Source organism: Aspergillus steynii (assembly GCF_002849105.1).
Source record: "Aspergillus steynii IBT 23096 chromosome Unknown P170scaffold_10, whole genome shotgun sequence".
Lineage (NCBI taxonomy): Eukaryota > Fungi > Ascomycota > Eurotiomycetes > Eurotiales > Aspergillaceae > Aspergillus > Aspergillus steynii.
Genome location: NW_020194407.1, coordinates 1535910 through 1556917, shown reverse-complemented (window position 1 = coordinate 1556917; position 21008 = coordinate 1535910). Strand labels below are relative to the sequence as shown.

Below are 21008 nucleotides of genomic sequence, written 5' to 3'. Positions count from 1 at the left end.
CCTTTACTTTTCTGTTCGCAAATCTGGCGGCAATAGGGGGTCGTCGCATTGATGGTCTAAAAGTCTTTGTTTACGTTTCTCCGTCTCTCTGGGTACCACTCCCCTCCTCGTTTTACCATTCTCCGTGTCAGGTCGCCACCCGCCCAAATTATCTACAATCGGCGCGTGCCCAATATCAGATACCCCCTCGTGGCGCTGGCAGTCAATTCAATTGCTGGCCTGCGAGCTCCCACTCGACTTTGCTGATTCCCCCGTTCCCCATCAACCAGAGGGTTTTAAGTTCGGGGCCTGTCCAAGCAAAGTTTTGCACCGTGTAGTTCGTCTGGATGGTCAGGAGAAGCTGGCCAACAGGGTCTAGTACGTCAACGCCTTGCCCGGTTCCTGCCAGAATATACCCATTCGCAGCCACCTTGAGGCCGTCAGGCACGAACCCGGCGGCCAAATAGATAGGGCGTTTATTCAATGCCTGGGTACCGTCGGCGCTCACATCAAAAGCATAGACAGTCCTATCATGGAATTAGAATGGTCGACCAGCCCTGTTCCACTCGCGTGTTCCCAGTCAGAGTGCATACCTGCGGTGGGTTGTATTAAACGGGGTTCCCGGATGCCCGGCGTTGGGGTCAACGGGTCCGCTAATCGCGGCCGTGTCGCTGATGTATACTGTGGTGCCGTCCGGATTAAACGCAATGCCATTGGGCTGGCCAATACTGTCATCCACGACCATGACGGCACCCGAGGACGCATTGTACCTATAGCTAGCCGACGGAAGTTGTGGAGGGGTATCGGTAAGGGCATTGAACCAGGAGTAGTCTATTCGCGCGTCAGCCTGTGCTCCTTGACTGGTGCGCGACGGAACCTCAAAACTAATTCATGGGATCAACTAACGAGGGTCTGTGAACCAAATATCTCCCGTCTTCGGATGTACCGCGAGGTCATCGATGGTGTTGAAGTAGTAGCCATAATAGTTATTAACCAGATTCGTGGTCTTGTTGGTCTCTGGATCCAATGTCCTCAAAGATACACGCTGCTCACCACCGCCGACGGATCGATTACCGCCGGAGGCTCCCCAGATGATCTTGCCGTTATGGAAAGTGCCGCCATTGGGGGCATAGACGGGGGGTTCGGAAAGAAACTCTGACAGTGTAGGAGGGTCTTGATTTAGATCGACCACGAGCTGAGGCAGGTATCCTGCGGGAGGAGCCAACTGTGACAGGTAGAGTTTGTTTTGCGACGCCACGTAAACAGGCGCTTCGTGGACGGCTTCGGACACGGCGAACATGAACTCGTAGCTGGGTTTTGATCCCAGTATCTCCAGCCCCCTTTCTTTGTCGAATACAACAAAATCAGCCGATTTCACTTCTGACAGCGCAGAACCGTTGGCAACTGTGGTATCACCGAATGTTGTGGGAGCCTCCAGGGTAGATACGTTGCGAAAGAAGTGATAGCTGATTGTGCATTAATATAACTTCCGTCTGTTTTACTTTTCAATGGGACTGAGAATCCAACTCACGGTAGGACATTTGCATAACGATTGATGCAAGTCACCGAAGGGCCACAGACCTCTGAAATCGGGGCGGTGATTCCGGACTGTGCACACGCGCATCCAGCAAGAAGCAACTGGCTTTGTAGCGAGGCCAGCCGCATGTTCACTTCTTACTCTTGGACTTTGGAGGTGAATTAACAGAGGTCGAGAATGGAGACCTTGGCAAAATGGCCGATGTCCTGATCCTTGACGCTTGAACTGGCTGGACCAGAGTCACAAACACTCGGGGCTGACGACAATTCCTAGATCAAGGACAGAGTGACCGTCGGAGATTTTATAGACCACCAGGGCAAGCAAGGTCGGTTGCTTTAATCGGACAGGCGGTGTATTGCCGTTGAGGGGTGTCAAATAATAAACCGATTATCGAATTAAGCCCCCGAGAGGGGTAAATTGATGCATGAAGCCGTGATATCATTCGTTCAAAGTTCACTAAAATTGGAATGTTCCCATTGATCGCCCTTTGCCTCCGAGAACGGCAGCTATGCTCGGTTGCGGCCGGAGGAACTCCGGGAGGACGTGGGATGCTGTTTTCCGGGGGAGCAGACCGCAGATCCGATGGGGCCTTCGCAAGGGAGATCTTGCAGAGATAATGGTCTGTATTAGTGGCGGATGTGAAGGGCGCTGATGTCTTCAATGCTGCCAGTCCCGTTGCCAGCGGGTTGGGTGTCTTTTGCATCCGGATGAACATCCGACGTATCTTCCTTCTCCCCGAGGGCACGCTGGATGAGTTTGGCCTTGATGATAGCGCCTTTCAGGCGCTCGTCTACGTCTGTGACTGCTTCCTCGGTGTTTTGCATTGGTAAAGACGCAGGATCAACCAGCTCGAGGAGCGTGTCGATATTTTTGGCTAGCCTGGAGCTGGAGGGGAAGTTTGACATCTCCCTGCAGATAGATGGCTGTAACGAAATTTGTTCTTCATGGCCGTTGGCCCGCTGGGGGGCATCGGAATCGTCTCTTTCGGTAAGGCCATGATCGGACTTGTTAGATGGCTTACTGTCTGCCAATCGTTGGGCCCAGACGAGAGCTTTCCCGTAAAGACGCCCGAGCTCGATGAATTTTTCGAATCCCTTCTCGACAGCAAACACACTTCCTTCGGTATAGCCGGCTTTTGCGCCGTCAGAAACCCCTAAGTCATACCCCTCCTGGTAGAATTCTTCTTCGAGGTCAAGAAGACTCTCAAGTAGGTTATTCTCCATTTTCAAGCAGGTCGTGGGTGGTGGGGGAGTGAAATGGTGGACAATGAACAGAGGATGGTCCGAAAAAAAAAAAAAAAGGGTTACAGAAAGGTAGATCAAGCACCCGGGGCAACTTTGAATGCCCCAGCAATAAAAAAAAAATAATAACAAAAAAAGAAGGAGGTTAAAGAGATGAAAGAAAGCAAGAATGATCTCAAGGATTGGGAGATTGGCGGCGTGGTGGTGATTAGTGAGAAGCTTCCAGCAAATAATGGCGGGTCTTCGTTAATTTTTTTTTGGCAGCCCCTCCAAATACAGGAGCCGTGGTTTACTTGACTTTCTACCAGCTTTGTTCCTCACGTAACCCCCTCATATCTAAGAGACGGTTGATTTGATTGTTACTCTTTGTCTATGGAATATAAAACCTGACTACAAACATAAGAGATTGACCGGCACTTCCTTCCGGGATTTATGGGGAGATCGTAAAAATTGACAAAAAAAAAAAAGGGCACGTAGAAATGTCCCACCAGAAATTATTCGCTCATATGCATTCCCAAGGGTGTTTTAAGAGACATTCCCGGGGAAGGAAAAGGAAAAGAAATGATAATAACAATGCAAAGAAATCAATCCAACGTGACCAGGACCATTTGGATGATCGATCATTGATCGAAAAGCACCGTCAAATGAGGACTCTGGATTCGACATAATTGATATTTGGTATCGACTTAAAACAAGTTGGCCCCAGGCACCCCGAACCCCAAGCGACGCCCCATTTTAGATGCTCCGTGCTCTCTCATTACCTTTTCCTAGCGGCAGGCCGAGGTTTTACTTCTTCCTGCGCCACCGGATGCAGCATCACCTTGTTCGGAAGCTGCTGGGTATTGGCCGAGTAACCCTTGCTCCAGTCGTAACTCACGGCGTAGGCAAAGATGGTGCCGGTGCGGTTGAAGGCCGTGCTGGAGATTTGTCCCCCGACGGAAGGGTAGCCCTTCAGGCGATGTTTGGCGTCTTTGTCCCAGAAGTGGAAGGTGCCGTCACTGCCTGCCGTACTGAACGTACCGTGGACCGGGTGGAATGAAATCGAATTGACGGAATAGATGTTGTTGATGTCTCGCTGGTTTGGGGGGGTCTCGCGGTGGCACTTGAAGCTGAAGTTGGAGCTGGAGTCTTTCTCCTCGACGTACTGGATGGCACAGCGGCCTTCAATACTACCGACCGCGAATCCGGTGGCGTCGGTAAAGCAGCTGACCACGCGCGTCTGCCACTTCAGAGGCGACTGCATGGTTTTGTAGAATTTGGTGGGGTTGTCCAGGTTGATGATGTTGATGTAGCGATCAGCCGTGCCGACAACCAGCAGCTTGTTCTTCACGTCCATGGTGTAGACGCGCTCTTGACACTCCACCGTGGCAATGGGGTTTGAGCTTCGGACATCCCAATACTTGATCGTTTTATCCCATGACCCGGTGACGAGAAGGGGGCCGTTTCCATTCGGGTTGGGAATCATCTGACAGCATTTGATCGGAGCATCGTGGGCAGCCACTTGAACGGCCGTCGTGCTATTTGAGGCAAGATCGAGCATGCGAGCAGCTTTATCGGCGCCGGCCCCAATCACTTTGGTTCCGTCCTGATGTGCGAAAGGATCGTTAGCAATGGAGCGGCGGAGGATGGGGGGAAGCAGAGCTCCGTCTGGCGCTGCGAGGTCTTCGGACTCACCGGGGCCCAACAACAGTTCAAAACCGGGGCTTCGTGGTCGAAAAGAGCCTTGCCTTCGCTTTGACCTTGTTCGTTGATTTCATAGATGCGAACTTTCTTGTCCCACGAGGCCACGGCTAGATGGTCGGTGGCGGGAGAGAATTGAAGGTCCGAGATACTGTCCTCCGGAGGTGAGGCGAGAGCGACATCTTTGGATATATCGCCGGTGGTGTTTGTTTGGCCTGCCGATGTCGACGCAGCGCCGACGGTACCGAAGAGCGACATTCGAGCGAGAACTTTTTGCCTTTTTTCGGGGGACCCGTCCGATCAAACACGGGAGAGCGAGGCAGCACCACGGACCTGTCGCAGGCACGGGGATTGGAACAAGAAGAATGGTCGGATTGACACGAAGGCAATAATTGCCTCGGCTTTAGGTGGTCAATGAAAAAAGGGCAGTCCAGGCCAAACCAAGGGTCGAGGGTCGATGGTCAAGAAAGAGACGACGCGCTTGGCCAGCTTGACAAGCCCATGCGGCAGTATCCTCGGGCCCGCCACACCGCCTCCGACCGCTCTCTTCGTCGTCCATCGTGGATGGATGTCATTACTCCGGAGTATTGTTGACAATGACCTCTACGGGAGAAGGAATGGACGCAGGCAGGATCCACTACGGCTGCATTCACCGTCGGTCAACGGCCCATGGCGTATGAAGTATCGCCCCCCGAAGTCCCGTCGACGGAATAGGTTCGGCATCAAACAATTGAACCGACTGTCGATGTATATATCGGTGTCAGTACGGCCGGTGAGCATGCAGGGGGTTGAACTCCGTAGTAGTACGGAGTAGTTTCATGACGAAATCATATCCAGAGCACCTGGTCACTTTCTCAAAAACGAGACACTCCTCCTCCTGCGAGGGCTACCGCTCAGATCAACGGGCCTGGATTTGGACAGACGGTGGCCGGCCACCAACCATATGATGATCTCCCCATCCTTTGACGTATACACCTGCATCGACTAGGGTTCGTGCATCACACCACCCGTCTGCCCACCTGGACCAATTGTCCTTCCCGACGATCCTACTCGGGCGGGCAGAGATCATCCAATGATGAGGGGGAACATACAAGGTTTGGCCATGATGCCATGACTTGGTTTCAGCTCCTCCCCCAAAGAAGGGCATTCAGGTCGGATATCCCTGGGGATGAGGATAATCGAATTCAACGACCGTCTGGCATGACGTGTTCTGTCTTCCTCTTGTGGGCTGATGTTCGTTTCCTTCTTTCTTCTCTTCGGTACCTTTTGTTTTTTTTTTTTTTTTTTTTTGCCAACTTTCCTTCTTTTCATTTTCTTTGTTCTTGAATAAATCCCTTTCAATTTTCCATCCCCCTCTCCAGCAGCCCAGCAATCCATCCTCCCATGGAGGCATTAAAGTACGGGACTAAACCGTCGGATGGGGCGAGTGGAGCGGACGGGAATGCGGGGTGCAGCCTTAGTGGACCGCCGAGGGAGCTCTCGACGTCAAAAGGTTTCTCGCGTGATCCGGTTGCCCCGGCCGGCATTCTGGGGGTTTGGGGGTTTGGGGCTTTGACGTAAGGGGAGGGCATCGTCTCGTTCATTCATTCATCCAATGTTCATGCCATACCGAGAGGGCATCGTGAACCCGTCGATGGACGGGGTACACCCGATGTATCCACGAGGTATACCTACACTGTATGCGCCAAGGTGGAGATCCACTTGCTTCAAGTGAAGTATTTCCTTCTCTACGCAGTATTGTAGGTAGTGGTAAATAGGTCCGTTAAAAGGTCGACTTCCGCAGTATACGATTACTACTAGATCATCAGATGGCTAGACCGGAACCCACGAATGAATGAATGTAGACGAAGAATGAAGGCTGGCCAGACCCCGCAGCGCCGGCATCATCATCATCATCATCATCATCGTACGGCATCCGCTGCAATCCAATGATGTCTCGTACCGTCGACTGCTCGTCTCGAAGTAGCAGGTACCGCGCCGCCACCCTCGACTCGGCGGGCCTCGCCGGTAGCTGCGACTCCTGTCCATTTCCAGTCCATGTCCAGTCCGGTCCGTCTGGTCACCTGCCCTTCCCCTCTTCTACCGCTCCTTTTCCCCCTCGTCCTCCCTCCTCCTTCCTGTTCTTCTTTCTTCTCCTCCATGCCAATTGTCTGGTAGTCTTCCTCCATCAAGCTTGGTAAGTTCCATCCATCCCCGTAGGCTGTCATTCCCATCCCCATTCATTCTCTTCCCTTTCCCTTTCCCTTTCTCTCCATCTCTCTCTCTCTCTCTCTCTCTTTTCTCTCCATCGATCCGTCTGTCTATCTCGGCTCATCTCTGATGACTCGATCGCCCCACACCCGGAACATCTCCCCTCTTCTCTTTGTTCACCCGTCACAATTCCCCGGTGTAAAGCAGTTCTGACCATCTGCCCGAAGTTTGTCTGTATCGACAGTGATCTCTCTCCCAAATCTTCCTTACATCCCCTCTATCTCTCACCTGGTTTGAGCCATGTCCGCCGAACTCACGAAGGTCGACTCTGCCGTTGCTGGCTTGTCGATATCTCCCAAAGACGAGAAGGCCCCGGACAAGGAGGCCAAGAAGTCTCACAAGCGCAACTCGTCAGTGTCGGAAGGTGTCTGGAACATCAAAGATCTAGGTAAGTCTGCTGCAGCTGCGAGAGCCGGTCCTCGAGCTCAAGCCCAATGGCCCAGTTTCGCCCCATTCGAATTGCGTACTGATGAATTGATACTACAGAGGCACAGAAAATTGAATTGACGCTGCCGATCGAGACGCAGAAGACAGGATGGTGGGTTTGAATTTCCCATATTCCACTCCGCGGTGGGCCATGTCCCCGTCTGTCTGCCAGAGACTAATCCTTCGCAGGAAACTCAACACCTCACCGGCCACAATCGAGGATAGAGATATTCTCAAACTCCAGCTCATCAATCCACCGGTCAAGAAGATTGACCTGCACTTCCCGCTGGGACTGGAAGTGACTGCTCGGAACATCAAGGGAGTCACGATCAAAGATGCGCTGGACGCAATCTACAAGCAATTCAAGAAGAAGGTACGTTGGCAACTAACCATGCCATGAGCAATCTTCCGCGATCTCTCCCGACTATCGGTCGTACGGAATTAACCTCGGTTTCTAGGCCGACGACGAGCTTGAAGAGCCCTACCTTGCTGGGTTTGAGTGGGACAAGGACGAGTGCTGGACACGTCTGATCGTTCACCAGACCAAGCGAGGTCCTCCCCAACAGCCCAGCAAGAAGTCGAAGAAGAAGAAGGAAGAGGCATAGAGATGGACCATTGCCAGCAAGGCAAAGGATCAACCGTTCCTTTTTTGTTCTCGGTCACTCCCTTCCCCACTCCGGAATTGTCTGTTCTAAAGGCTACAGGGAATGTAGAAGCTGGAGCTCAGATGGCGTTAGTCACTGCAATCCTTCTCTCGGTTCTCTTGTCTATTTAACTATTGGGTTGTTCATTATGCTTGCCGGGGGTTGCCCTCGGATCAGTTTCACTCTCTTTACCAACTGAACAATGCGAAAGGTCTTTGTAATCCAGGAACAAACCGCACCATCCGTCCGAGTAGAGAAGGGGGCATGATGGGGATCGGCAGAATTAAAGCTGATCCCGACGGCCACTAACGTTACTAGTCGCTTGGCTGGACTGACCAACTACGAGTTCGGAGAGTACTAGACAAGTAGATAATCTATTCGATACACCCGAGGTAAGACGACGTTCAGTTTGGAAGCATCCTTCATCGCACGCCACCGAAGAGGACGGAAACGATCTCGTCCAGGACGGTAAACACCAGGTGGGTGTTGAGCCGTTGGTTGTTCACGGTCGCGAAAATCCGGCGCGCGGCCCCTTGCGCATTGGCTCGTCCCACGACGTTGCCCGCGAGTTCTGGAACCAGCGTGGCCAGGACCAGACTGGCTTCGGTGCGACTCTTCAGCCGCTCGGACGCCGTGCGCACTTTGCTCTGGCGCAGCGAGCCCCCGGGCCAGAGCGTCTCTTTGGCCAGCGCGAGATACCGCAGCAACGGCTCGTCCTGGACCAGCGACCGCGCCCCTTCACGCACCTTGCGTTCAATCGTGCCACCCAGCAGCTGGTGAAGGACGACGACAACCGCCCGGCCCCGCAGCCAGTTGTTCCCTCGGTTCAACTCGAACGCCTCCAGAAATAGGTCGCAAATCGGCTTGATGAATGGCTCCAGTTCACGATCTTCAAATGCATTCAGTTCGGCTTCCGCCTCCGCCGCCGTCACCGCATCCTCGGTGGCGAGTCCGGACTCCGAAGCTGGACCATGCTGCTGTGTGGTCGCGGCGGAAATGAGGTTCTGCCCGGCTGTCGAAAGCTGGTCCAACACGCCGAAATTCCCTAGAAAGTCATCCATGCCATCGGCAACCGAGTTGTATATCCGAGTCACGAGATCCTTGGTCTCTCCCTCACGAGGAGTCTCGTCGCGGGGGATGATGGCTCGCTGGGACAGAAACGCGCGCAGGTCTCGGCTGCGGCATACCTCTGGCAGCAGCAGCAGTCTTTGCAGATAGGCCTCGAGGGCCAGCCGCCGTTTCTGTAAGAATTCCTTCTGTAGTTTCATGACCATGCGGCGCCGAGGAAACTCCAGGTTGCGAACCGACGGGTACCTCATGCGTAGCTTGTGATGGAGCTCATGGAATTCGCTGTATCGGCGAGCAACGGCCCACGACGCCGCGGGCATCTGCTCGCCAGCATTTCTTCGTACCTCCACCACATCTGGAACAGGTGTTAGCCGATTCGCAAGGTTCTGGGTGATGGAGAAAGGCAGGGGTTGGCATACACATGGCAAACTCTCGGCCGTCTTCTTCCTTGCCCACGACGATGGACTTGATTCGAACGGCCGACCGACCATACAAGCTGTTGTCACTCTCTTGGATGATGTACTGCTGTCGTTGCATCTCCTTACGCTGCATTTCCCGGCGGATGCTCGCCTTGGATTTTCGAAGAATCCTCAATTCGGCGGTGTTGTTGGTGAGCTCGGCCTTCCGGGTCAGAGCGTCGACCACTGCATCTTGCGATCCGAGTTTCTCGATATCTGCGGTGAGCGCTTCAACCGCCTCCGTCAGCCCCAGATCGCCTGGGGCGGCCTTCAGAACCTCGTCGGCCGGATCCTTGTCGTCGATACCCACCGGCTCTTCGTACTCATCCTCGATGAACTTCTGCTGGTCGGGGAAGAGATCATCGGCAAAGACTCCTAGGCGTGAGGACTGGTCTACAAGCCCTAGCGAGGCAATGCTGGGCTTCGCTTTGTCGTCTGCCCGTGCCGATTCCAACGAGCTCCGGGGAGATTTCGACGCCGAGTCATTGCCTAGGAATCCGGTTGAAGGTAAATCCACGCCCTTGAGATCCTCCAGCCTGCCATTCTTTGGCTCGCCGGTGATGATATCGTTCAACGCAGCTTCCATCGTTTCAATCACCTGGTTTTGGTTCGTTTCGTTCTCGCCATTCTGTGAGTCCCGCCCCAGACTGTTGGTCGACATAGCAAGAGGGTCTGTGTCGTAGTCATCATCGAACAGCGGAACCGACCGCTCCGAGTCGAAGGATCGTCGGAGAGGCTCGTCATCATCAAACAATTTGCTCATGCTTCGAACATCGCTCGAGGAAACAGCGGCCCTCCGAAGGTCCTTTGGTTTGATTCCTGGATGTGATGCCGTGCGACCCATTAACGGGGGAAGAGGCCGCCTTTCGGGAGCTTCCGTTGCGGAAGAGGGCTGCTGAGGCACTGGTGAGGTATGAGAGCGCGGATGCGAGGCCTCGTCTGAGGCGAGATACTTATAGTACAAATCGGAATGCTTGAATTTAGGATAATAGGTGCTCTGGAGCTCCTCCAACACCGCCGACTGGGTGGTCAAAACCACTGTTCTAGCTCTCCGGTACTGCTCAGGAGTAGCCCGCTTGCCCGCATTCAAGAATGCTTTCACCGCTTGACGTGATTCCTGAGTCACTTTGAGCTCGCTCTTCGAGAGATATGTTTCACTTATCAGCGCCATATCATTTCGGTCTGCCGTTGTCCAGTGGGTCGAGCCTGGGGCATTTTCGTCGCCAAAATCATCTTCAAGCGGATTGCGGAACCCGTCGACAACAATCCAAAACTGCACCAGAGGCATGAGCTGCTGACGATCCATGAATTCCATGAAGTAGGAGAGTCCGGCAGCATCGTGCATCACATCCACCAACGAAACCTCATGGGACGCGGAGGAGTTTTTACGGTGAAAGTGCGACGTTGCCGCGGAGGCGTACGAGACCGGGCCACCGCCACTGGTTGAAAGCTTGGATACCTTCTGATCCAAAACTCTCTTCCCAGTTTCCAAACGCCGCAAATAAACCTGGTCTTGCCCTTCAACCATGGTCTCTCGCTTCAATTGGCTCGCGACGAGGGCCCGGAACCGCCTGGCATCTGAGAGATTGTTGCACCGCCGGATGGCACGGACAAAACGTTCGAAAGCACGCTCGGAATCATTTGGGCCAAGCCGGGGAAATTGGCGGGCGTTTTTTGACTTCGAGGCGGGAGACGCATGCTCATCCAACGCGGCTCGGAGCTTACGCACCGTTTTCCGATCCTGAAGAGCAGTCCTCCCATAGGCCTCCATCAGCTGGTTCCACGTGTCTGGGTCTGACATCGCAGACACCAAGGGGAAAAGAACGGCACAAGACAATAGCTCCCTGACCAACACCGAGACGATGCGACTTTTGAGAACAGTCTCCGGGAGTAGTTGGGGCAGTAGCGCATTTGCAATCTTTCGGAGGTATTCCTGCTCCACCAGCTTTTGATCGGCAAGCGAGAGCGCAGCAGCGGGATGCAGATGGCCATCGCGATACTTGCTCGCAATGGCGAGATCCAGTTCCTCCGATTCGGTGACGTTCCGCGTCAGGTTGCGCCCACGCACCGACCGCTCGGCGACGTCAAACTCGTTGAGATGCGTTGTCAAGAGAGGGAACACGCGAGATACGACGAGAGACACCAGGTCTTCCTCCACAATCCGATCGCGCAGGTTGCCAATCGCTATTCTGATGACACGATCCACCTCATTCACGAAAACCGGGCTTGGGCTGATGCTTTTGTACCAGGATGCGACGAAGTCTCGGACGAGAAGAGCCAAGATGTCATCAATGGCTTCCGACACAACGAAGGACGGAGGAAAGAGAGAGGCTGGCTGGTAAGCGGAGCGCCTTTGCAGACCCTGCGACTCCTCTCGCCAGTGACGAGAAGCGACGGCTGCAACGCACGGGTTCTTCGGACGAGCAGTGCTCGCGAGGCTCGGGGTCTGGACGGTCAAGAGGACGAGGGCGAATAAAATGGCCGACGCAAGGAGGATGCCGAGTCCTACGGCATACCCCAGAAACCGCAGAACGGGAATCCAACGGACGGCCAGGCCCCACGCAATAAACCCACCGGCGGCCAGCAAGACAAGATCACGACGGTTCAGGGCCATTCTCCCCGGACCAGATGCACTGTCAGTGAAAGAAGCTCTCCCATGACGCTTCCGAGGGGGAAGGGAGGGAAAAGCAAGAGAGACGACCTGCCACAGAAGGAGAAGAAGGGAAGGAAGCAAGTAGGAAGAGCGACAGGACCGGATCGGCGCGTGTCGGGAGGGCGGTGAGAGAGGATACCATACCAATTACCATACGGAATAATACGCAGAGCAGCGACGTCATGTGTTTTGGCCGCTTCTCTCCACTTTCTCCTCTTCTCTCCTCCTCCCTCCTCCCTTCTCTTCTTCCTCCTCCTCTCTCTCCCCTCCACAACCCACGTCCTGTTCACCACCACTCCCCATCCACCATGGCAACCCTCACAGACTTTGTCGATTTATCCCAACAATCCCTTCAATGTAAGTCTGCTCGCCGAGTCTCTCCCCGCATGTGATACTGAACTCCGCTCTCTCCCCCCCAGTGTGTGCGCTGTCCGTTGCATTCAACCCCATCTTTTGGAAGTAAGTTGCTCTGGCCGTCCCTTCCTCCTCGAGATCTGAAATACTCCGGGAGCCGTTGACCAGTTCACTAACCGTGACCCGTTTGGCCCTTAGCATCGTGGCCCGTGCCGGTTGGTCCCCTTTGGCTCGATCCTAGCTCACCTGCGCGGAGACGCTGGTCTCCGTCGTGTATACAAGGCTCATGTCCCAACCCTGATGCGTCATTCTGTAGAGTATCGAAACCACTACCTGACTCGTATATTCGGTAGCCCCTACAACGGGTGCTATTTCCTCGCCTTCACCATCTTCACCCTGGGCATCGCTCGCGACCATGTGTATCAACTGGCCCTGGAAGACCAACCCTATTACGCCCCAGTGCACCAACCGATCCTAGGCGGCGCCCTCTTCGCCATCGGCTCCGTTCTCGTCCTGTCCAGCATGTATGCGCTGGGCGTCACCGGGACCTACCTTGGGGACTACTTTGGCATTCTCATGGATGCTCCCGTCACCGGCTTCCCCTTCAATGTGACCGGCTCGCCCATGTACTGGGGAAGCACCCTGAACTTCCTGGGCGTTGCTCTGTACAAGGGCAAGGTGGCGGGCATCTTCCTGACTGCCGAGGTCTTCATTCTGTATTGGTTTGCTCTCCGCTGGGAGGAGTAAGTGCTTAACCTTTCTTTTCTCCCCGCCCCTTTCACTCCTAGTCAATTGCCCCTCTGCAGCCACCCGAGATCCTGGTGCCCGTCGGAATCGACCCGGGACAAAGAGACGAGAGAAAATGGTGTAACCCGCTAACCGCGACTGGATAGTCCTTTCACCGCCGAAATCTATGCTAAGCGGGAGCGTGAGCGCGCCAAGTCGAGGCAAGGCGGCAAGAGCCAGTAAACCACTGCGATAGAAAGCCAGAATGGGCGGTCGTCTAGGTGTACGGTAATGCGAGCCCCGACGCAGAATGAGGGCATATGCCCCTTGTAAAGCAGTTGAGGCTTTGGACTTTCAACATCCATCACACCGACACGGGTGGTCAGACGAGAGACGTCAGTCGAACCCCCGTCAGAGACGGCCGTGGTGAGTAGTACAGGGTGGCATTTTCAACAAGGAAAGGTCTGACGATCGGGGTCCTGTCATCGTGATGCGATGGCATTTGAATAGAGGCGGTGGATGGTTCATTTACTTCTCTTTCTACGTGGGCTTCTTTTCCTCCGAAGAGAAAAGAGTAGATAGATAGTCTTCGAGGCGGAGCAAAGTGACCGTGATAAATCAAAAGCAATCGATTTGTTCTCATAGTTCGTTAAGGGGAAAAAATGTTATCGTCGGGGAATCTGGTTAATACATGTTAATGAACGACTCCAGAAATGTCCACGGCATCTAAACGCAAACACCGCCAACTCCACGCTATGGATTTATGCTAGAGAGGGGCGTCGGTTTAGGCTCGTCGGCCTCGGCCCCTTTTGTTCGTCGTCCGACTCTCTTCCACCGTCTCGACTTCATCTTCGTCGGCACCCTTCTTGAGATCTTCTCCTTCTGCAAGCCCCCATTTCTCACGGTCATACCAATCTTCCCCGTCGCTCATCTCGCCCACATGGCCCTCCGCTTTGCACCACTCCAGGACGTCGTCTTTCATCCGGCAGGCACGTAAAAGACTCTCTAACATATGCTCGAACCCGCGAACCGTTTCCTCTTGCTTCTGGACATACGACCAAAGTAGCCGCCGCGTATCCTCGGCCTCGTTGGGCGGCAGACCAAAATTCGGATCCGGTCGGACGGAGTTCGGTGTGAGGAAAAGAGGATGTGGTGTCGGAAGTGTACTGAGAGTGTCGGAGGGTGATGGGGAGAGAATGCCTGGGTTAAGCTCCGGCTGTGAGTTGACGGCGCCAGCTTGTGCCCGAGTTGTCATGCGCCGCGGCGGCCCCGGCTCAGTCCCATCACGCATCTCTTCGTCTCGGTCCGTTTCATTCCCTTCTCCGCGATCAGCAGCGGCCCTCTCGACGCTTGCGGCTGGCCTGTCGTTCCCACACTCTCTCCGCTCCTTTTCAAGTGTATGATCGGAGTCGGACGCCCGATCTTGTTCAGACTGCGCGTTCCCCGTGCTATTTCCATTAGGTTGTGGGCCCGGACCCGTAGTCTCCGGATGTTGTGGGAGATCCCCAACAGGTGTATCGACTTCTTCCGCCTTGGGAACTTTTCCCGGTTCGACATTATCTTTAGGGACATCGTTTGGCGTCTCTTGGTTCTGGGCATCTGTCATCTCCACATCTTTGTCTGCAGCTTGTGCCCCGTTCTGATCCGGCTGTGACTCCTTTGGCACAAGCTCTGCGGAGCGTGGTTTCGGTGGCTCATTATTTTGAGCGTGTGTCCCCGCGGCGGCTGATGGTGTGGAAGTTCCATTTTCCCGCCCCTGGGCTAACGGAGTGCTGTGCCCAGTGCTAGCCATTCGGGGCTCAAACATCCACCTGTCTTCTGGCGTTTCTATCGTCCCGCATGGTACCCACGATCCGTCACCTAAAAACTGCCGATGAAGATTCCTCGCGCGCCATAATAAAGCACGCTCCTGCCGCAACTTGGTATCAATAGCCTGTGTCATATTGAAAAGGGCCTTGGAGGTATAAGCATGGGATAACGAGGGGTGGGTGGGTAGCTCCGACGGATGCTTCAGAGGGCATAGGAAATCTAGACGCAAAACAGTCGTTAGAGTCATGTTCGAGTGGTTTTGCTTTGAAGGAGGAAAGGGTAAAGCATGGGGAAGGTAAGAGGCGGAATCAAGGTTAACAGCTTACTTTCCAGCGCAATTTCAGAAAAAGGGTTTTCTTCCGCCGCAATGGCATCCGCCTCGGAATCTTCGTCATCCTCGTCAAGCTCGTCTCCCTCAGAGTCGTACCGTATAGGATTGGGTTGAAGTATGTAACGGGTGTATCCGGCATGTTCAATTTTCTGCTCAGAACGAAAGGGGAAAAATACCCTCAAGTTAGCGAATTCTAGAAACGACAGTTCAACTGGGAAGCAGACGCGCGCATCAGGCAATTTTCGTGCCGAGAAGACATGACCTACCTGTTTATAGAGGTCCTCCGAGTGAATGTATCCTAGTGCACCCTCACGAACATACTGTGCATTGGCTCGCAGTTTGTTGCCTCGATTGGTGGGTTCCGTAATCGGGTCATCCGGGCCTGAGTCTGGAGGAAGGAAAGTCAGGAAGGCGCTAGTCAGATGGGCGGGAGTAATGTTATCTAGGGTAGCCTACAATTAGTCTCCTTATGTAAAGCCCGCTTCATACCCACGATGGTATCAGCAATCAAAGCCGCCTGCGCAGCCATGGCGACCAATGGGGGCGACGGGGTCGCACTGCGGCCGAGCGAAGACAAAAGTAAAGCAGAGAGAGAGAAAAGGCGGGGAAGGAAGGGGAGGTGTGATCGAGATAGGCGATCTAGTTCGGCGAGGGGACTGAAATGGGAGGAAAGAGAATGGAGGAACAGGCGCTCTCCAGGGTTCTCTCTCTCGCTCTGTCGCTCTCTCTCTCTCTCCGCCGAATGGAGAGCTGCGGGCAACTGCGATCGCCGCTAGTCCGCTTTGGGCCGCGCGTGATAAGGGCCGTGTCACGTGCGGACCCGACCTCGGGGGCTCGGCTTCTTCAACTACGGCCGGGACATGCACTGGGATTCATGTATCATATTCTCATCACGTCGATGAGTCGCTATTCTATGCAGGGCTCTATTGCGCCTCTCTCGAAATAACAGGGAAATGCCACACAAATCCTCAGGGACGCACAATGTTTAGTACCATGGACCGGACGCTCTAGTCGTCTGCATCGACCCAGACCAGGATTCCTTTCTTGTCAGCTCTCATCTCCTCCGTGGGGAGTACGCGCAGGGTTTTGTTGAAGTATGTGTCGACCACCAGAAGTTGAGGTTGGATCCACAGTCCCCTCTTAGACGCCAGCAAGTTGTATCGGACAGTGTGCCGGCTCAACGGCACCAATTGCACAACCATTGTCTTCGGGCCGCTAAAAGCAAAGTGCTCGCTGGCTTCCATCGTCAGGTTGAACGTGAGGAAGTGCATCGATGGGTTTTCCAGAGTGTAGTCCAGGTGAATGAGGCCAGAGAGGGTCTTGGAGGACATCGCTGACGCAAGCACACGAGGTTCGCCAGCTGGGGCAACAAAGCGAGGGATTGCAAGCCTCGTGGTGGTGGCACTATCTGGAGGCGATTCACTTTCATCGGCTCGGCGCCACTTGATCTCCAGTGCCAGATTCAGCGCCGTGGGCCGTCGATCGCCCAGAAGCGCCTTCTGTATATCCAACACGAAGTTGGATTCGCGGAGCTCTTCGGGGTGGAGTTCTGGTGTTTCGGGACTGACAACCCACTCGGTTCCTATGTCAGAAGTGGCTCCCCCTGCGATCCCGAGCAGCACTAAGGACACATTTTCGATAACGAGTGGCTCCAGTGCAAAGGAAACCAGCTTGGAATTTAGGTTCCATCGTTGCTGCAGGCCCCCGGCCTTGCTCACACTTTCATCAGCAAGTAAATTCTCCTGAATCGAAAAGAAATCCGGCCATGGTTGAGAGTGCAGACGAGGAAGGAAATCATAGTTGGCTTCGAATGGTCGAATGACCGACAGACCAACCCTTAGGGTTGCGATTATAGGTGTTTGAATGTCCGATACCAGGTGATATACGGAGGATATCTCAAGCTCATATTCTGAAGCATCGTGGGTATCTGTGAGTATTACGGCCAGCTCCCGTTGTGAGAGGCTCGCCATCACACCAATCGGCCGCTTCGCAAAATGAGCAACACCCTCGATCGGAGAGCTTCGCTCGGAGTCCTGGGAATCGGGCGAGTTTTCCTCGTCGAGCCATAGAATTTTAGCAGTGGACTCTGGTTGACCGAAAAGTCGGATCTCGGTGGAAACATCTGCGGCCTCATCTTCTTCGTTGTGTATGCCGATTCTCAGAACAATCCTTTCGTTGGTGTAGTAGGTATCTCGGAGATTCGGGGTTGCTATCCGAATCTTGGGCGGCTTGGGCATAATCTTACATCGGGTTATATCCCGATCTTTGCCAACCCTCCTTCGGCTTGGACCTTTCGTGCCATGTCGCCACCAGAAAGACTCCTGCTGGGCCATGTCTGTAGCCACACACGCCAAATCAAACTTTTCCTCCTCGACCAGAAGGGCCACGGATGCAACCCGACAGTCTCCAGCTTCTCGGGGAATGCAGGTCAAATCAAACACCTTAGTCTGGGAGGGCCCGAGGGTCAGATCGGCGGCACCGACGAGGGCTGTCAAGCAACTATTAGGCGATTGCAGAGATGATGAATCGCTGGAGATGTTCGGTTCACGCAATGAGAGTGAAGATACGGTGCACGTAGCCGCCGTATTGGCATCCGTGCTGTGGTCAGACTCTAGTTTTATGGGGCGAAGACAGCCCTCGAAAACAACTTTAACCTCGGAAAATCGAATGGGTTTCGAAGACTTTTGGGCGCATGATGTAATCGCAATCTGACACCGCAAAGGCTCGCCAACATTCCCTTCGGAGTTTGCGAACACGAAGGAGGCCGTGACTATAACGACCAAAACCGTTTAGCTGGAAAACATCGAAACTAGGTTTCTCAAACCTACCACTAGATAGAATATCCTCGGCTTTAAGAACAATGGAGGGCTTAGGTTTCACCAGTGGAAGGTCCTCAAGGCTGCGGTGGAGGTCATACTGCCAGTCGGGTCTTGGTTGAAAGACTGGGTGCAATCGAACGTTAGCTACGCAAGGCCAAGGGAGGATCTTGCAACTAGATGCAATTGCTAGGCGTTGCGGGAAAGATATACTTACCTCCATGAATTAACTCCCAGTCTACACGTAGCACCATTTCACCATCATGCACCTGTAAAGCGCACTCTCGCAGCGCCCAGCCAAATTTGGCCATGAGCTGCCACCAACCCGATCGTCGCCAGGTAAGGGTTGGCCAAAGCGGCTGGAGTATACCATAAGCCTCAGACCAAGAGCCTGTGCGCATGTATTCTTCAGCTATCTCCAAGGTAATGCTTTCCGTTTTCCTGATTTGGTTTCGTTTTGCAAACTCCTCCAGCGCAGCTTTTAGGGTACTTATTATTAGAGATGAATGGTCGAAGCCCGTCGAGCCTGCCTGAGGCGCCTCCAGATGGGTTTCCGGGGCCAGATATGTATCGTAGAGATAGGATTTGCTCGCGATTTGTGAAGCGGGAGATTGTCCTGGCGGCATCCGGTCTTCGTCAGGGATCTGCTCCGCTAGAGTTCGACGATACATGGAATGTTTCGCCGATCGATATAGCCAGTATCCTTCATGGTGAAGATGCTCCCAAGGGGTAATTGTATCGGCATGGGGGCCATTCTTCTCGCGAGGCACGAAAATCGAAAATTGCTCGTTGAACTGGTCCTGGGTGATCCCGACGGAGGTGAAATAGGGGATGCTAGCTTGGCGAATAAGTTGGGCCATTACCATGGACCACCTAGCCTCCCAAGCTTCCCATCCATAGTTTCTCGTTCCTTTGCCGCGTCTGTTGATGATGTCCTGAGAGTGATCTCGATGGCTGACCCATGACCGCACCGCGGCAGTGGTCTGTCCAGACCAAAGCAGACAGCGAATGATACGTATGGCGATGGCATCTGCCAAAAGACGCGCATGATTAAACCTCGGGTTCCATCCGGCAATGTTCTCAAATACCTCCTGGCCAAACAAAGTCTCGTAGGCGCTTTCGTAGTTCCTGAGCGCGGCATCCATCTCATGCCGAAACTCGGCAAAGATCCCCATCTTGAACTCATATCGGACATTCCATCCTTGCAGTGAGAGGGTCTGAGAAGTGCCACTTGTTGGCGGCGCCGTTGGGGGAGGTATGGTGCTCCGGTTGCGCTTTCGCCTGGCATGCTTGGACAGGTCTCGATAGTATTCCATAATCGACGGCTGGAGCAATGACAGCAGAGATCGAGCAAATTCTTTCAGCTCCAAGGAAGTTGCATCCGAGGGGAGAAGGAAGATGGATTTCGGATCCAGGTTGGTCGCCCTGCGAATGCTCGCCACCCGATCATCCGCGTCCCCAATATAGCCACTGTGCGGTTCTTCCGACAGCAAGACCACTATGAAACGGGTCTTGTAGCCGGAGTATGACCATTCTTTCTTCAGGCCGTTGATTTCGATCTTCAGCTGGTTGTCGCGCAGAGAGCTCATGTTGTGATCTAGACAGAAGGGGAAGAAGTTGATCACGGCGGCCGGAACCCGGTCCTGATGTTTCGTGACCCATAGCGGGGTGAGCAGGCCATCTGGGAACGTCGGGGAGGCGGGAGTCAAGGGCGAGATTGGGGAGTGAAGAATCAACGACGACGACGCATGCGATATGTCACTGCCTTGCCTGGCGGGTGGGCTTGTCGGAGGAGACGCGGGTGGGGGGGCAGCTTTGCGCGGAGGAAGACTGTAGGACTTTCTAACCGTCAGTAGGATTTCCTTTGACTTCTTGAGCAGCCGCGCTTCAACGGCACTGGTGCGAAGAGAGTTCTGCGGGCTCGCATGGACCGACCTACCCGACCAACGCTTTTGATTTTATAGTTTACCCGGGGGGGTTCGGTGTTGAGCTCCCCTCGCGGTTCCCACGGAGCCGTCGATGCATCTTCCTCCACGAGTACGTCGCGCAATTCCTTTGCGGTCGGGCCGTTCAAGGGTGGGAAATCGGAGAATATTCTCACCCCGTTCTCACGGAGAAGAGGATCGTCAGTCTGCTTTGGTTCCAGGTCATCCTCGGCGGTTGCTTCCAATCCCGACAGCAAGATAAACGGGAGATTGTTGACGACGTAATCTTCGGGGTAGGCGTCCATTGCGGACAGAAGGTAGTTGGTGGATGGTTAGATCACCGCATATCTTTTTCTTCTTCCGGTTCTTTTTGTTTCGCCAGGTAATCGAATGCAGCGCAGATGGCGGTGACGGACGGGAAGTTGACGGTGGTGCCATTCCGAGTTGAACGTCGAAGTTCATCGCGAAACATGCCAAGCCCCGCCCGAGAGACCAACGGAGTACGGAGTATAGCCCTGGAGGACCACCAGATAGTCCTGGATAGGCGAAGAGGTGGATACGGGTGCAGCCTGAATACATAAACATAGATGGATGGATGGTGGATAGATCATAATAGTAGTATAGTAGTACTCAAAGCAATAGTATACCTGGCAAAAATCTAGACCTGAAAGAGATGATTCCATAAATAACCCCGGTATACTCCCGAGTAGAACACCAACGGACCAAGACCTGCTAAGCTTTGGATTGACGGGTTCCTACAACCTGTTGGTGGGAGAATAGAGGATAAACCCAAGATATATATTTGGAGGGGACCGAGGACTTGGACAAGACTCTCCGTAGAAGAAGCTTTCTCCACCCGGCCACCAAACTGCGCAGAATGCCGATGCTGCTATCTTCCAGATACGACGACGCTCATGGATCCAGAACCAATTGGGGCCTTGTCGGTCCCTTGAATCACGGAGGAGTATCCCTGATCACTGAGATACTCCGTACTCTCGAAACTCGAAAGTCCGGACGGTCTTCAGGGTGGTCCGGCAGTGGGGGCCTCGACCGGGTCGGGAGCCTCCGTCAGGATCCTTACGATCTCAGGAGCCAACTAAAAGGAGCCAAT

At 54.0% G+C, this 21008-nt stretch overlaps 8 protein-coding genes across 8 annotated transcripts; 2 read left to right on the top strand and 6 right to left on the bottom strand.

Moving 5' to 3' along the window:
* Positions 1 to 202: 202 nt before the first annotated feature.
* Positions 203 to 1644, bottom strand: P170DRAFT_369673 (SMP-30/gluconolactonase/LRE family protein; the record flags this gene model as incomplete). The annotated part of the gene is made up of 4 exons (XM_024844919.1): positions 203 to 506; positions 573 to 810; positions 886 to 1445; positions 1511 to 1644. The coding sequence occupies 4 exons, from the start codon at positions 1642 to 1644 to the stop codon at positions 203 to 205; spliced, it is 1236 nt and encodes a 411-aa protein (XP_024699354.1).
* Positions 1645 to 2142: 498 nt separating this feature from the next.
* On the bottom strand, positions 2143 to 2739 carry P170DRAFT_480994 (Yae1 family protein; the record flags this gene model as incomplete). The annotated part of the gene is made up of 1 exon (XM_024853831.1): positions 2143 to 2739. The coding sequence occupies one exon, from the start codon at positions 2737 to 2739 to the stop codon at positions 2143 to 2145; it is 597 nt and encodes a 198-aa protein (XP_024699353.1).
* A 361-nt stretch (positions 2740 to 3100) lies between these two features.
* Positions 3101 to 4860, bottom strand: sonA (putative nuclear pore complex protein (SonA)). Its single transcript, XM_024847233.1, has 2 exons — positions 4432 to 4860; positions 3101 to 4342 (listed from the first exon to the last, which is right to left on the bottom strand). Exons 1-2 carry the CDS (start codon positions 4693 to 4695, stop codon positions 3515 to 3517), a joined length of 1092 nt encoding a protein of 363 aa, XP_024699352.1. The 5' UTR covers positions 4696 to 4860; the 3' UTR covers positions 3101 to 3514.
* A 2067-nt stretch (positions 4861 to 6927) lies between these two features.
* On the top strand, positions 6928 to 7718 carry P170DRAFT_431032 (uncharacterized protein; the record flags this gene model as incomplete). Its single annotated transcript, XM_024848000.1, has 4 exons — positions 6928 to 7075; positions 7174 to 7225; positions 7303 to 7486; positions 7572 to 7718. The coding sequence occupies 4 exons, from the start codon at positions 6928 to 6930 to the stop codon at positions 7716 to 7718; spliced, it is 531 nt and encodes a 176-aa protein (XP_024699351.1).
* Positions 7719 to 8179: 461 nt separating this feature from the next.
* Positions 8180 to 11897, bottom strand: rgsC (putative intermediate filament protein (Mdm1); the record flags this gene model as incomplete). Its single annotated transcript, XM_024847999.1, has 2 exons — positions 8180 to 9180; positions 9245 to 11897. The coding sequence occupies 2 exons, from the start codon at positions 11895 to 11897 to the stop codon at positions 8180 to 8182; spliced, it is 3654 nt and encodes a 1217-aa protein (XP_024699350.1).
* Positions 11898 to 12244: 347 nt separating this feature from the next.
* P170DRAFT_369184 (bifunctional phosphatidyl-N-methylethanolamine N-methyltransferase/phosphatidyl-N-dimethylethanolamine N-methyltransferase) lies at positions 12245 to 13259 on the top strand (the record flags this gene model as incomplete). Its single annotated transcript, XM_024844896.1, has 5 exons — positions 12245 to 12293; positions 12356 to 12395; positions 12489 to 12505; positions 12607 to 13033; positions 13184 to 13259. The coding sequence occupies 5 exons, from the start codon at positions 12245 to 12247 to the stop codon at positions 13257 to 13259; spliced, it is 609 nt and encodes a 202-aa protein (XP_024699349.1).
* Positions 13260 to 13488: 229 nt separating this feature from the next.
* On the bottom strand, positions 13489 to 15880 carry P170DRAFT_418621 (uncharacterized protein). Its single transcript, XM_024847232.1, has 4 exons — positions 15613 to 15880; positions 15423 to 15544; positions 15152 to 15305; positions 13489 to 15044 (listed from the first exon to the last, which is right to left on the bottom strand). Exons 1-4 carry the CDS (start codon positions 15683 to 15685, stop codon positions 13801 to 13803), a joined length of 1593 nt encoding a protein of 530 aa, XP_024699348.1. The 5' UTR covers positions 15686 to 15880; the 3' UTR covers positions 13489 to 13800.
* Positions 15881 to 16023: 143 nt separating this feature from the next.
* P170DRAFT_418617 (uncharacterized protein) lies at positions 16024 to 20305 on the bottom strand. The gene is made up of 4 exons (XM_024847231.1): positions 19912 to 20305; positions 18190 to 19810; positions 17985 to 18098; positions 16024 to 17926 (listed from the first exon to the last, which is right to left on the bottom strand). The coding sequence occupies exons 1-4, from the start codon at positions 20200 to 20202 to the stop codon at positions 16164 to 16166; spliced, it is 3789 nt and encodes a 1262-aa protein (XP_024699347.1). The 5' UTR covers positions 20203 to 20305; the 3' UTR covers positions 16024 to 16163.
* Positions 20306 to 21008: the final 703 nt, after the last annotated feature.

Excerpts from the sequence above, each read along its gene's own strand:
- sonA (XM_024847233.1), bottom strand. The coding sequence starts at position 4,695 with ATGTCGCTCTTCGGTACCGTCGGCGCTGCGTCGACATCGGCAGGCCAA. Across the intron at positions 4,343-4,431 it reads TGAACTGTTGTTGGGCCCCG|GACGGAACCAAAGTGATTGG; the intron begins GTGAGTCCGAAG and ends TTCGCACATCAG.
- P170DRAFT_418621 (XM_024847232.1), bottom strand. The coding sequence starts at position 15,685 with ATGGCTGCGCAGGCGGCTTTGATTGCTGATACCATCGTGGGTATGAAG. Across the intron at positions 15,545-15,612 it reads TTTACATAAGGAGACTAATT|ACTCAGGCCCGGATGACCCG; the intron begins GTAGGCTACCCT and ends TCCTTCCTCCAG. Across the intron at positions 15,045-15,151 it reads TTCTGAAATTGCGCTGGAAA|ATTTCCTATGCCCTCTGAAG; the intron begins GTAAGCTGTTAA and ends TTTTGCGTCTAG.
- P170DRAFT_418617 (XM_024847231.1), bottom strand. The coding sequence starts at position 20,202 with ATGGACGCCTACCCCGAAGATTACGTCGTCAACAATCTCCCGTTTATC. Across the intron at positions 18,099-18,189 it reads CTGGGAGTTAATTCATGGAG|TCTTTCAACCAAGACCCGAC; the intron begins GTAAGTATATCT and ends GATTGCACCCAG. Across the intron at positions 17,927-17,984 it reads CGAGGATATTCTATCTAGTG|TCACGGCCTCCTTCGTGTTC; the intron begins GTAGGTTTGAGA and ends TGGTCGTTATAG.